Source organism: Aotus nancymaae, unplaced genomic scaffold (genome assembly GCF_030222135.1).
Source record: "Aotus nancymaae isolate 86718 unplaced genomic scaffold, 86718_ANA_hifiasm-v0.15.2.pri h1tg000004l, whole genome shotgun sequence".
Lineage (NCBI taxonomy): Eukaryota > Metazoa > Chordata > Mammalia > Primates > Aotidae > Aotus > Aotus nancymaae.
In genome coordinates this window covers 36,353,547-36,368,793 of record NW_026988415.1, presented here as the reverse complement: position 1 = coordinate 36,368,793, position 15,247 = coordinate 36,353,547, and the positions used below count along the sequence as shown (strand labels likewise).

The 15,247-nt window shown below is 37.0% G+C and overlaps 2 protein-coding genes and 1 long non-coding RNA gene across 3 annotated transcripts; 2 read left to right on the top strand and 1 right to left on the bottom strand.

The window, feature by feature from the left end:
- The first annotated feature begins 285 nt into the window (after nt 1–285).
- Nucleotides 286–4,153, top strand: LOC105716884 (uncharacterized). Its single transcript, XR_001107382.2, has 3 exons — nt 286–342; nt 494–590; nt 4,053–4,153. It is a non-coding gene; the product is annotated as an uncharacterized LOC105716884 (long non-coding RNA).
- Nucleotides 4,154–7,051: 2,898 nt separating this feature from the next.
- SERTM2 (serine rich and transmembrane domain containing 2) lies at nt 7,052–7,647 on the top strand. Its single transcript, XM_064384784.1, has one exon. The coding sequence runs from the start codon at nt 7,375–7,377 to the stop codon at nt 7,645–7,647; it is 273 nt and encodes a 90-aa protein (XP_064240854.1). The 5' UTR covers nt 7,052–7,374.
- Nucleotides 7,648–11,343: 3,696 nt separating this feature from the next.
- LOC105716885 (mitochondrial pyruvate carrier 2-like) lies at nt 11,344–11,824 on the bottom strand. Its single transcript, XM_064384774.1, has one exon. The coding sequence runs from the start codon at nt 11,822–11,824 to the stop codon at nt 11,441–11,443; it is 384 nt and encodes a 127-aa protein (XP_064240844.1). The 3' UTR covers nt 11,344–11,440.
- Between the last annotated feature and the right edge of the window lie 3,423 nt (nt 11,825–15,247).

Here is a 15,247-nt window from a genome sequence, read left to right as displayed (position 1 = left end):
AAATTTGATCCTCTTAAATGACATATGAAGCAGCTTTTATAAAGATAAGGAGCTTCAGCTAGTCTTACAGATTCATGAGGAAGCCTCGAAGGGGTTAAAGTAAAAAGCTTATACAAACTTGGCTTCTCAGCCTCTCCTATCTCCTCCCTCTCCACACCGCTGAGACAGAGCAGAGCTGAATCACTACCTTTCCTGCATACTCTAAACTGTTGCCTGCGAAAGAGGAACTGGGGACTTGACTAATTCAGGCTGCTTCCATTCAAATGTTCCAGAGGGCAGACACACATCAAAACAGACTTCTATTTGCTTTTCAGAGCTTATAAGGAGCAGGCATCTGAAGCTGTAAGTGGTAACTGGCATTTTAAGTAATAGAAGGTATTTTTCTGTTTTTCTGGAAAGGGATTATTCTTTAGGAAGATGAAAGAGAAACCATACTTTGCATGAGCATAGTCCTGCTCCTTTGGCAAAATGAAGCTTTCATTCTATTTTCCAGCTCTTCCAGAGATTCTCCTGAGCAAGTTACCTGTTGGTGCAAGCTTCAAAAGGGATACTTAAGTGACCAGTCCTATTCATACTGTGAGTCAGGAGAGGTAAGAGATATTTGGAAATATTATGATGTTATTCCCGGTGAAATATTATGATTTCATTTATCGGCAGGTGTGATAAATAGGCACCAATTGCTGCAGAAGATACAGCAACCCCTACTTGAGCAAGCTTATTACTTAATGGCTCCAGCCACTGAAGAAGCACCTGCTGCTGCTGGAATCATTTTTTCATAGAGGGTTATGAAACTAGATACACTTATCTCTCTTAGTTTTTTCTCCTCAGCTAGGAATAAAAATATAAATAGAATGTATTAACTCTTAAAAGCTGATAGCAGTTGATAGTTTTGAATTTCTTTTCTGAATTGTTCCACTGAACATTTTCCTTAACCACTTGATGAGATTTCAGCTCTGGAATTATATAGGCAGGTACCATGCAGAAAAATGTAAAATTACAAGTGGGCTGTTCCCAGAACCTTATCAAGTTAAAGAAAATAAAACTTACTACTAGGAGCACCCTGAGAACCAAACAGAAATCAGGGTACACTTATTTTATATCTCTAGCACTTAACAAAATGTCTAGAACTTGATCGGCACTCAATAAATGTTTGCCAAGAAATATTAATCTGATTTTGGAGTTCTGTACAGAACATGGTTGCTCTTGTTAGAAATAAGTTTCACTCAAGGAATCCCTCTCAGGCTTGATCAATGCAGAAAGCTATTCCCTTATCATTTTGGGGAACAAAATTCTTGATCTGAGAGTGCATGTTATTTTGCTCCTATGAGGTTACATATACTATGCTGATGCCAAGAATTAGTGAGAACATGACATTTCAATGTTCATACTAAAAACACAAGACTTTTTATTACTAAGGTTTTTATTTACCAAATTAATTACAAAATATGCAATCAGAAAACCAAGGGTACATTCATATAACTTGTGGGCATTTTGATATACATTAGAAGTGAAGTAAACCAGATGTACAAGTTAATATTGGACATTGACCAGTTATTAAATTGAACTTTCACTTTTCCCTTTCCCCTAAACTTCTCTTCATCTTTTTTCTCCCTTATTCCTCAATATTACCTCCTTCCCTTCCTTCTTGTCCTCATAATCAGTCATTTCCTGCCCCATTTTGTCTCCATTCCATATCCCTCATCCTCTTTACTCATTTCTTACATTTCTCTCTTTTCCTCCTCTCTCCCTTCCCTCTTCCTCTATCTTCCTTTCTTTCTTTTTCTAATTCTTTACCCCCTTCTCCATTTCTCACTCTTTTCCTTATCCTTCAACAGCTTTCAATCACTTTTACAAAGACTAGAAACTCGTTTTTATTGTATGAGCTTTCCAGAAAGAACTGCAGGATACTAAAATAATTCTTTCCACAAAAATCGTATCCTTCAGAATTAATAGCATTTGAATCCTTTTTGAAATTGCATGGTTGTTTTTCTTTCCAAATGGTGCAGAGCTTTTAACAGACCAATCATATTGTCTGTGCAATTCATTAATTAGTTAGCAAAGAGAGCCATGGCAATACTGTTTGAAAAGCTTTTACGAGAAGTTATCATAGATAAAGGACCACAGTAACAAAAAAGAGCATTTCCCAATATCTAACTTCGCATTTACTCATTTCAAAGTCCTTAATGGATTTAAGGAATTAAATTGATAAACCTCTCTGAATTGACTAGACTGTTTGGTCTCCTGCAGACTATAGAGGCTTTAAGAAATATGTGATTAGTTAGTTTTCCAAACTTTCAAAGGAAATGTTTAAAGAAACTGACAACTGTATCTGAGATGATTATTCTCTAAGTTTCGCCAAACTTCATAGAATTCCAATAAATAATGAATAAGTATTCAGATCTAAGGGATATTCAGGGTCAATTGTATAGGAGGCAGAAAATGTCCTGTCAATTGTTATTGAAATTATCTGTAGACACAAGTGAACTTTCTAAAACTTAAATTTAAAATCCAACCCATCCCATGCAGTTTTCCTTTATAATCTTGTAACTGAAGTAGCACTTCATTAACAAAGTTTCTAACAAGGTGATAATTCCTTAATACTAAATTATAATCTGGAATTTAGTTTCCAATAAGAAATTGAACAGTGGGGGAAGGGAATAAAAAGAAAAGTGAAAGTTATGTTCTTATCCAAGCTATAGTAGCAATCGAATCAGAGACAAGACTGTGCTTCTTTTCAAACTGTCAATGTTAGGTATATTTTTTCAGTCATACCCATGCATTTATTCAATAATTCTTAAGCAGCTACTGCAAGGGATAGACTGCTGAAAATGACTCTCAAAAATTTTGTAAATTAGAATTTAGAAGAAAATATATCAAATAGATAACTACAGTATTTGGCAAATTTAATTCCTCCGGAGAAATACAAAGCACTGTGGAAATAAGGATTGGGGTGTAAAGTCAAGATCAGCTTCATAAACTGAATTTTGAAGAATTGTAGTATTTTCTTACCCAAAAATGTGTGAAGATAGAAGGAACTGGTCAAACAAAAACATGGAAGCAGGGAAGTAGGTAAGAGTGAACATTACAGTTTTATTGGAAAGAGGGTATTGGAAGGAATTAAGGTAAGCCAGGGCGAGGGCATTGACAGCGTTAAATGCCAAGCTAAGGAGAATGGAGTAAAATCCAAAGGCAACATGTGGACTTCCAACATTTCATTCCTTTTTCCTTTTTCATTCTATTAGACTAGTTATAAACAAATTGTATAGTAATAAAATATAGAATAAAAAACAAGTTGAAGATTACACACAGATTACAAGCTGAAGATTATAAAGATTATAAAAAAGTTTGTTTTTTTATAAAGTTCAAAACAATACTAACATTGTTTAGCCATGGGGGAGTGTGTGTGTGTGTGTGTGTGTGTGTGTGTAAAAGGAAGGTAATGAATCACAAAATTCAGAATATTCGTTATGGGTTATTTCTATAGAAGGATAGGTAAGAGGATAAGATGGGAGGAGCATAGGTAGATGTCATATAAATTATTATTCTAAATCTAAAGTTGTAGATGTTTGCCCACAGGTGTTTGTCCATGGGTGTTCAATATATTATTAAATAAGTGAATAAAAAAGGGCTCAAATTTACCAGTGATGACAATGTGCCATAAACCAAGGAATATGACTTACCTGATTCTTTGTACTTGGGGTTCAAAGGGGAATACAAAGATACTATAATACTATAGAGATTTCTCCCACTTGGCTTGCACTAGCAGTGAGTGTTTATTTTTCCTTACACTTCTTTTCTGGAAGGCAGGTTAAAAAGTAACTTAGGAGATACCCGGGTGAAAAATCTATTAAGCCCTTATCTCTGGGTTACTACCATTCTTAAGGAAAGGAGCTGCTGAGAGAAATGGTGAGGAGGAAGGCCAGTCGGACTGACAACCTATATATGAAGCATTTTGAATACATAGTGAGGCAGTTGAACAATGTGAGCTGTCTGGGACTGTTTTGTCTGGGACTGTCTGAGTCCTGATTTGAAGTGCTCTGTTCTATTTGTAGACTAGTGCTTCTCAGCCCTGGCTGCACATCAAAATCACCTGTGGAGGTTTTAAGCAATACAGATGTTCATGCCCCACGCAGAGAAACTGAATCAGAAACCCTGAAGAAAAGAATCAGGTATATATATTCTCAAATACTAAGTAATACTGAAGTACAGCAAGGACTGAAAAACATTCCCTGAAGAGTGTGCTTAGAAACAAGTGGGTAACTTGTTACAAACATTGATTCCAGGATACTGTCCCCAGAGATTCTAATCTAAGAAACAATGGAAAGGGTCTGGGAAAAGGTCTGTGTTTGTATTCATAATAAGCACCCTCTAGGTGATTCTGGTGAAGGGACTTCCCTTGCCTGCTCGGAGAAACATTGCCCCAAAGGTTCCAAAACTCTATGGTTTCCGCATGATTATTCCATATATTTGTTTCCTAAAAACTGCCATTAAAATGATACATAAGCCAGGTGGCTTAAAACAACAGAAATTTATTCTTTCAAGCGTGGAGTATGGACATCTGGAATCATGGCATCAGTAGGGCCATGCACTCTCTGAAATCTGTAGAAAAGACTCCTTCCTTTCCACTTCGAGCCTCTGATACTTGCTGGCAATCCTCAGCATTCCTTGGCTGGTAGATAGATCACTCTAATCTCTGCCTCTATCTTCTCCTTGTATGCCTCTGTCTTCTCCTCTTCTTGTGACAACACCAGTCATTAGATTAGGGCCAACCTAATATATTAACTTGATTACATCTACAAGGTCTTATTTCCAAATAAGGTCACATTCACAGTTACTGGGGGTTAGGACTTCACCATTTTTGGGTGGGGGCGGCGACCCTATTCAATCCATAACACTGTTTTAAATACTTTTAAAAGTAGAGCCCACAAACAACCAATAGGATAGATTAGCTGTATTCTTTACCTGGGATATCTAGAGAAAAAAACAATAATTAATTCTCAAAGCTCAGTATGCAAAGAAACATTTAAAAAGCTTGTGTTTAGTACACATATCCCTGGGCCTTGATCCCAGCTAATCAAAAATCAAAATAGCTGTACTTGTAAGGATAACAAAAATGGTTCCTAGACCATTGCTCCAAATATAGTGGAAAGATATTTTCTCTTTCTCTCTGCTCTTGTTTCTTATGAACCAAGTTGCTCTATGTGGGCAATAGGAACAGTAAGTAGGTAGACTAAGAAAAATATGGATTATGGAAAGTATGGCAACGTGGGCTAGGGAATACAAACTTTAAGCTTAAGTGCTCCCAGGCTGGGGGCAAATTGAAGGTGATAGGAAAAATAATGTGACTGTTGGAGCTAATTCTATGAACTGTCCTTGGGTATATTAACAACAGACAGAACTAGGCTACATTGTTAGCAATCTATTATTGCACATAGAAGTGTGACAGGTGATGGTTGTTTATATTTTTTTATTTTAGCCACCCATATTCAAAATTCATGTTTAGAATGGCAAGTTGAATCATTTTGGAGGACTTCAGCAGTAAGTACTTGACCCTTTTAAACAGTGGAATGTTTTTGCCAATAAAAAGAAGGTTCTATCTTTACCAATGATGAAGCATGCATTTATTTGCTCAAAATAGGCATACCCTCTCAGTTCCTTCTGGTCTACAACTATTGGGGGGAAAATGTCGATTTCCACCACATAGATCTAAATGAGAGAGAACAAAAACAAAATTAGGGAAAGCCTGCATGCCTGAACATTCACCTGATTAATTAGAGTAACAATTGTCACTGGGATCTGAAGAATAAAAAACAAATCCTTAAATTTAGGATTCCTTTGTTTCAGTGCTAGGCTTTCCTGGTTCAACTGCATCGATGATTCTTAGTCCTGACCGCACTTTGAAGTTACTTGGAAAGGACTTTATTACTTTTCTTCTATCTCTCTTATTTAGATATGTGGTGTAAATATAGACATTTTCCCCAATGTTTGCTGACCAGAAGGAATTGGGAGCGTATGCCTATTCCAAACAAATAAATGCATCCTTCATCATTGGTAAAGACAGAACCTTCTTTTTATTGGCAAAAACATTCCACCATATAAATAGGGTCAACTGTTTACTCCTGAAGTCTTCCAAAATGATTTAACTTGGCATTCTAAACATGAACTTTGAATATGGGTGGCTATTTTTTAAAAATAGCAATTCTTGGGTCCCATCCCAGACCAATAAAGTCTGAATCTCTAGAGTGGTGCCCAGGCCCCTACTGTGGAGATTATGATTCAAGAAATCTAGGTTGGGGCCCAGGGTCTGTATATTAATAAATACCCCCAAGTAAATCTTATGATCAGTTGGTTTAGAAAACATTGTCATAATCTAGGTTAGTTATTAGCTGCTGTTTAGTGATCTGATTTTTTCTTTAACCTTTTAAAAGCTATTTTCCATACAGAAGAAAAAGCATTCTAAAACTAGTTTGTATATAGCAAAACATTTTGCAGTTTATCAATTCATGTTTTTTTTCAAAATAAATTGCCATTTGTTTTTCTTAGGGATAACTGACTATTTTATTTTTGTTTTTGATTTTCAGGAAAATCAATATCTGTTGAAGAATCTAAAGAGCCAAATCTTCTGAGCCTGGGCCTACTGCTGTCAGCAGCTCTGAGACCTCCCTCATCTGAGAATTACCAGGTCTGACAACACTTTCCCTCCAGCCTACAGGGAAGGATGTCAACAAAGCTACAGAAAACTCACGTTCTCTAGACTTACAACCCTCCAGCTGTGCAGCTGAGCAGGAACCTTACAATCTCCATCCTTAGAGAAGGTTCAGAAATATAGACAAACGGGGTGAAAACTCACATATGCTGAGCCTGATATATACAAAAGCCTTCAGATAGTCTCCTCACAGAAGATCCCAATTAAGTCCATATAATTAGTCCACACATCTAGATTAGGTATAGGTAAAACAAGCCCTTTCTCCATCTGCCAAAACAGAGCAAAAGATTGACATAATACTCTAAAAGATTATTGTTCTAATAACAGTATTATAAAGCAGTTTCACCCATATTTATTTTAATCAGTATAAACATAGGAGTGTAGAAAATAAAGCTTTATTTATATTTTTAAAAATTGATTAAGAAGCTCTGATAAAACCTATTCAAGGGGTGATTGCTGTGCTGAAGGATAGAGAGGGTGTGGCAATTGTCAAATTATAGCATTACCATTTTCTGCTTCTGTGCTATTGCCTTAGCTCTGAGACTGACTGGTTTCTATCAGATTGTTAGAATACGTCCAATAAATTTAGAGACAGTCTAAGTGACTGTGAAATGCCTCAAGGGCAATAGAAATCAAATAGAAACACATACCAACTCAAGTCTTGAGTGATGACGGAGGCACATTTTAGATACCATGGAAATCTCACTGGGCGTGCCCATTTTCCCACTCTGGCAACAGAGGTTGATACCTCTTCAGATAAGTATTCCAACCTGTACATGTATGTGGGCTTATTCCTGAGCCTCCTGGCCATTCTCCTCATCCTGCTCTTCACAATGCTTCTTCGGCTCAAACATGTCATCTCACCCATCAACTCTGACAGCACAGAAAGTGTTCCTCAGTTCACAGATGTAGAGATGCAGAGTCGAATCCCCACTCCTTAAAGCCAGGATGAAGGTGAGCTTAAGTAGATCTGGGTAAACCCTCATATATGGATGTCCAGGAGAGCTTGCTTTCTTGCATGAAGCTTCCCATGTAGGGAATCCACAAGTTGTTCATTTAACAACAAGCTGTTCATGTTTTCTTTGTGTTATTCTTCATCTTTACTCTGCTTGTGGGCTATCTAAGACGTTTAAGACTCACTCTGAAAGGAATATAGGAAATGACAGCTGGTTGGGAGGGCTGGTTTCCATAGTAACCAAACAGCGCCTGGGCCTTGCACAAACCTCAGACCACAGAAATTCATACACAGTGGTTGTGAGAAACACAGGGTCTCTGGAAGCTCCAAACACAAACAAAGAAGATTTGTTTTGAAAGGGCTGATCATTCAAAGAGGATATCCCAAGAAAAGGACAAGTCCTGATTTAGTGTTTTGATAGGAAAGAATCACCTCTACAAGAAGTTAAATTATGTCAGAGGTTAATGGAAGGGACCACGAGCCATTTCCCTGAACAGCAGTGATTTGATCATCTTAGGCCATCAGGTTTGTCCCAAATGAAAGAAGAGATTTAAAGAAACTGTTTCAGTTTAAAGAGTAAGTTTGCAGAAAGAAGTTTCTAGTAAACAAGCTCATCTAGAGAGAGAAAAATGTTCATGTTATATCCATGTTAATTCTATACCCATGCAGCTTCTTTGTCTCTTTCTTTCTCCCTATCACCCTCTAGGATAGAGTTGCACACAAATATGAGTTTTGTTTAAATGGTGCCTTTGCAAACAACACTCAACTGTACTTTAGAGCAGAAATGAAATGATTTTGTTATTCTGTTGTCGAATGTGGCTTTGGACAAAACATTCAAGCCTTTTGAGTCCCAGGGTTTTTTTGTTTTGTTTTGTTTTGTTTTGTTTTGCTGAAAAATGATTAGAGAGATATTTAGTCATCATTAGACTCTTTAGATCTGAATATATATAAAAAAAATGAGAGACAAAGGAGGAAAGGACTAAACAACATCCTCCAACTAATCCTTATTGAGATCAATGTCCTCAATGTCACATTTGTATTTCCCAGAGAATGTTCCTCCCTTCCTGATCCCTGCCAAAAGATGAACTGTTTTACTTATTATGTGTAAGAAAATTATATTTTGAAAAATTCCATTCTCATAAGTAGCCCTAGTATGCTAGTAGTGTGGAGATAATTTAATTTTTAAAACTAACTTTTCAAAGGGAAACCAAAGGAGATGAGTACCATTTACAAATTAGAAATTTAAAAACTGATCATATTCTTGCCACCAAAGGACGGGTACACCTGTGTTAAATTCTACCTGCTAAAACAAAAAATAAGTTATCTCTTGCACCTAAAGGAGGAGCATCAAATTTCACAAAATGATCTCTCAGGAACTGTAATGGTGGCAAGAGAGAAATTGTATAGATGTTAGATTAATGCCACCTCCCCCAGACATGTAGCTCTTCATAGTCTGTAACCAATTTAGATTGGCCCTTTTTCTCTGATCTAAATCTAGGTTGGTAGTGAAATTCCCAAGTGCTTTCCACTTTTACACACAATCATTTGTCAATGCTCCCCTCTCCAAGGGGCTGCAAGTGTAAAATCCCCACATGCAGAGCTAAACTTAGCAGTAAGGCTGACTGCCACACCTGTTAGAACTGTGCACTGTCAGAGATGGGAGCTGCATTCTGCACCATTCAAAACAAATTAGTAGGTAGGCCAAGACTTGGACAGGGCATATATTTTTCAAAACTCAAAGTGACTCACATTATTACACCTTGGTGGTCTAAGTTGTGTGTTTATTCAACACCCAGATTCAGTGGACCCTTTAAAATTTGAGCTTTGGCAGCCAAACATGGACTTCATCAAAGGCTGGCAATAACCCCCAGAACTTTTTAAGAACACACATCTTCCCTCATTCCAGGCTATCCCTTTTATGCCCACAGTATTCGAATGCACTTTACAGTTAAGAAGTCAGTGGCTGGATAAATGAAGGAACTGATTATACTTTCAACCGCAGTGAATACCAAGGTACAAAATACCTTGTTGCTGAATCCAATAGAGACGCAGACTGAAAATCTATTCTCTGCCCACCTGACCTCCCCAACCGAAATTTCAGGAGAATGAAACTGCTTTTTAAGCAATGACTTGGATGAAGATTTCTAACTTATGATTAGGTTGCTCACATGGAAAACTACCACCCTCTTTCATCACAACTACCCCATAGGGATCCAGATCCACACTGAGCATTAACCAAAGCACACAACACAGATTACACCAAAATAGCAGCATAACTCCCCCCCACCTAATTTGCAGTGACAATATAAATGGAAATACTTTTAAGCAGATGTGTCACTATAATGACTCACATGGTGTTTAATCTTTAGGAAAATAAAATGAATGTTTTCACTGTAGCAAACTTACTGTAAAGAAAAGAATTTTTACATTATATTTATTCCCCAATGTATTAATTAACATATATTACTGATCAAAAAGGCAGCTAGAGTAACCAGAGGGCACAATTTGAATTTATCCTTCTATTCGAAATGCTGACTTGGATTGCCTTCCCCTACCCCCACTCCCTCCAAAATTGCACATTAGCCAGTATATAAACAGATAGGTTATTTATATATGTGTATACTCTGTTTTAAGATGAAAAGAACAATTCTTCACTTTTTATTATGCTGAACCATATGAAATTGCCATTTTTATAGGCAAAAAAACCTCAAATATCACCAACTTCATAAAATTCAACCTAATACAAAGACTCACCACATTAATTCTGTAAATAGTAAATTCTCCTAATATGTTTAAAAATAATCCAATTTTTTAAAAGATACTTTGCATATATTTCAGAATCACGGGTTGTATAAAGCAAAGTATATTGTAAAAGGTTTATGTATTATGTATTAAGCAGAAAATATTAAGGTTAATCAAATAAAGATGAATTCATCCAGCCTAACCTTTCCATCCATGCCAAATCTGAAGCTTTGGACTCTAACTGAGTTTGAGTGCTGCAGATCCCACCATACTTACTAGGTAGGTCTAAGGGATTAATTTTAATATATTTCAAGTTATATTTAGTAATACATTTTATTCACTTGCATTTGTACAAAAGAACTTTTTTTAACAAAATGAAGAATTGTGTGGAATAAAAAATTGGGTTTCTTTTGTTTGAAATCATTAATGTTTGAAATATATTCACATTGCATAAAAATGGAAATATATTTGCATTAATATTTAGCCTGTTATTTTTGATCCCTGGACAATAAATGGTGACTGGTTTGCTGATAACATGTATCTATTGTCTGAAGAATGTGAAGAGAATGACATTAGTCTCTTCATCCCAATAGAAATTTTAATGACTGCACATTTGTGGGAGTTTTATAATTTGGAGGTCTCATTATTTTTTCTTATTCCTTAACTTCCCAGCTTCGATTCTCCACTTGAAAACTGATTCATGCATTGGTTTGTTTAGTACTAACTTGTGAAAAGAGAAATGAATGATTTCCAGCTGTTAATAAGACTGACCTGAGGGAAGATTGAGATAAGGTATCTGAAGTGCCAATAGCCTTTCACATTCCTCTGCTGATAGGATTTTTCTTTTTCTTTTTGTTTTTTTGCTATTAAAAGTTTGCTTTATTTTGTTGCCGAATCAAGCACTAGCTGCTAGTTACAGTTAGTTTTATTGTGGCTTCCAAACTCACAGTTAGCTTAGCCTTATCAATAACCAAATAATAAACTAGGTCCCAATGGTTATGTCCACATCTAGATTGTTCAGGTGATCAGGAACTCTTTTATTTGTGTTCTTTAGCCTTTGGTTCTTGCTTATATCTCCAAATGTGAAAAAGCTGAGAGGCTCCTGCTGCCCCCACAAAGAAATTAACAGCAAACAGACTCCAATTTTTTGGAATAATTACGAGTGAGTATCTTGACCAAATAAACCCTGTAGCCATCAAAATAGTGGATTGAGCTGTGCTGAGTTTTTCTGCAGGTCTGGCCATATCAGCTAATCCAGCACACATCAACCCCCATTTCATAATTGGAGCCCAGAAAAAAACTGTTCTGGGACCTGCTGAATGGTTATACAACGGCCTCAGTTTCTCCGGAAGCATCAGCTCCACTTTATCAAGGAGCCGGTGGTAGGTGGCCCGCAGGCCTCGGGCACCGACAGCCGACATCACAGCCGAAGAACCGTGGGCAGCCGGGTGGGAGCATGGCTGTGTTCTCGTCCCTGGCTGACAACGAAGAGCAGCTAGTCACTTTTTCTTGCCACAGCGCCTCGCGTCCCCCTCTTGCCTGGAGTGCCCTTCTTGCGGCTCTCGCCGCCCCGCAATCAGGATTTTTTTTTTTTTTCTTGAGACAGGATCTCACTCCAATCACCCAGGCTGCAGTACAGTGGCACAATCACGGATCACTGCAGCCTTATTTTCCAGTCTCAGGCGATCCTCTCACCTCAGCCTCCCAAGTAGCTGGGACTACAGGCACATGTTAATCTTTTTTTTTTTTTTTTTTTTGTATTTTTAGTAGAGATAAGGTTTCTCCATGTTGGCCAGGGTGGTCTCGAACTCCTGGGCTCAAGTGATCCACTCGCCTCAGCCTCCCAAAGTGCTGGGTTTACAGGCTTGAGCCACCAGGCCTGGCCAGATGTGTGTGTATATATATATATTAATGTAGCTTCCATTTTGTACTTTCTTCATTTGATCCTCACAGTAACCCTGTAAGTAGTGAGTGGTGATAACATGAAGTCTGCTTGACAAAAGAGAAAACAGGTACAGAGAGATTTGTGAGGCATTGGTGGTTACACAGAGGCAGAGTCGAGATTACACTGTAAGGCTTTGGACTCCCGTTTTAATACTCACTCCACTATGGTTTTCTTTCTGAGCACTGAAGAGATATTTCAGAGCTATTCATTCTATAACACTCCAAGTTCTGCAAACAACAATTGAGCTCTGTGGGTGATTAACTCCTTGAGTCCAACAATTCAAAACAAATTAATACAATTCTGCCATTATCTCTTCAAACAATTGTATAGTCTGGCAAGACACATTCACAGACTGAGGGAAAGTTTGAACAAAGGCAAACCCTGCAGCTTTAATTTACATAAATGAAGACAACAGGCAGTAATATGGATGAATTATCACCCACAATGCAAATCCCAATCATCTGATCATTGGATTTAATGTTCACAGTCAATGCAAGTTCTTCATATGCATGATTGTTATCTCTCCCCTTGCCTCCCCAAAATGAGAACACCTCACCTTAGGTAAAGATAATGTTCTTCTTTACAATTGTATGATGCTTTGAGTACACAGCAATTCCATTTGTGCTCTAGAATAAATGCTATGACATTAAAAAGGGAAAGAATTGCCAACTAAAGAAGCTTCCTGTAGCCACAAAGATAAATTGTTGAAGGAGACAAAATATGGAACATATTTGGAGTAGAAAAAGGAAATACACATAATAAATATAAGAGAGGAGATTTTGAAAAATAATGAGTAATTCCAGGCATTCCAGTTCATTTTGACATCAAGTATCTATTGATTTGATCAAACATATATGTGGAGAAGAATAAAAGAGACAGTTTATACAATGTACTGGGCTAGGCTTTGCAGGAATCTAAAGTTTGCAATCAAAAAGTTTACAATCTGGCAAAAATGACAAATACTGAAACTCATTCATTCATTCATTCAGCAAACATTTATTTAGCACATAGTCTATGTCCCAGTGAAGGTTATACCCTACTAGGACGGATAACACCAACCGGATAATTGCAAGAATACTGTGTCATAAAGAAGTATAAGGTGCTAGGGCACTTATAAAGTGGAAGGGAGGCTTCCTATCCTGGCCTAGAGTGGCAGGGAAGACATTACTAAATATACATAGCATATATATATATATATTTAATATATATATATTTAGCATATATATATGCTAAACTATAGTGAATGACTAAAAGGAGAGAGTAAGGCAAACATTCCATAGAGAGCATGGCATGTGTAAAGATTCTGAGATCAAATAAACTTGATATACTTGAAGAAGCACAGCGAGTGAAGGGGAGAAGTCTTCAGAAGCCTGGAAATGTTGACAGGGACCAGAACATTCAGGCCTTTGTGGGCAGTGCTATAGACTTTTTACTTTATTACTTATAGAACATCACATGTTCTATAAGTGTATAGAAGAGAACACTGGCAGCAATATGGAGGATGGATTGAAAAAAGGCAAAAGAGGGCAGGGAGGCCAGCAGAAAGGCTACAGCAGTGATTCAGGAGAAAGAAGAAATGGATATCTTTGTGATAGATTTAGGAGATGAAATCAGCACTATGGAAAACAATTTGGAAGTTCCTCAAAAATGAAAAACTGACCTATCATATCATTCAGCAATCCCACTGCTGTGTATATACTCAAAAGAAAGGAAATCAGTATATCGAAGAGATATCTGCACTCACATGTTTATTGCAGCATTGTTCACAATAGCCACGATTTGCAGTAACCTATGTGTTCATCATCAGATGAATGGATAAAGAAACTGTGGTGCTTATACACAACGGAGTACTATTCAGCCATAAAAAGAATGAGATCCTGTCATTTGCAACAACATAGATGGAACTGGACGCCATTATGTTAAGTGAAATAAGCCGGGTACAGAAAGTCAGACATCACATGTTCTCACTTATTTGTGATATCTTAAAATCAAAACGATTGAACTCATGGACACAGAGAGTAGAAGGATGGTTGCCAGAGGCTGGGAACAGTAGTTGGGGGCTGACAGGGAGATGGAGATGGTTAATGGGTTGAAGAGAAATAGAAGGAATGAATAAGACCCAGTATTTGATATCACAAGACCTAGTATTTGGTAGCACAACAAGGTGTCTATATCAATAATAACTTAATTAAACATTTTAAAATAACTAAGAGTGTAATCGGGTTGTTTGTAACACAAAGGATGAATGCTTGAGGGGATGGATACTTCATTTTTTGTAATTTGGTTATTACATATTACATGCCTGTATCAAAATTTCTCATTTACCCCATATATACATACACCTACTATGTACCGACAAAAATTAAAAAATTTTAAATATCTGAAAAATAAATAGCAATGAACAGTTATTTGAAGAATTTTTGAGCATGAACCAGAGGTGAAATGTAAATAATACAAAGTAGAAAGAGGCCTATCAACATGGCAAGAGTCTGGAGACCAAGCAGAAAAGTAACCAGTGAAGGTTCTTTTCTCAGAAGAATAGCAATGGTAAATGCTCAGTTGTAAGTCTTTTGCTGTGATGCTCTAAAGTATAACTCTCCACCATAACTGAACCGTCACTAAAGTCTGAAACTCACATAGCTTAGAGATAGCAGTACTTTGGTTGAGTGAAGGGATGTGATGATGTCTTGAGTGGTAATGCGGTAGATAAAAAGAGACCACACACAGAGAGAAGACAAAACATAGAAAAATAATGGTAAATTTAGTAAAAGCAGGAACTTCAATCCAGAGGCAAGTGAGAGAAATACATGACTTTACCCCAATCTTAGATTTTAAAACACATTAGATGCCTGGAGACAGGCTAATTAAATGTCTAAACCAATTTCTTCAACATTTGACA

Excerpts from the sequence above, each read along its gene's own strand:
- LOC105716885 (XM_064384774.1), bottom strand. The coding sequence starts at position 11,824 with ATGTCGGCTGTCGGTGCCCGAGGCCTGCGGGCCACCTACCACCGGCTC.
- SERTM2 (XM_064384784.1), top strand. The coding sequence starts at position 7,375 with ATGACGGAGGCACATTTTAGATACCATGGAAATCTCACTGGGCGTGCC.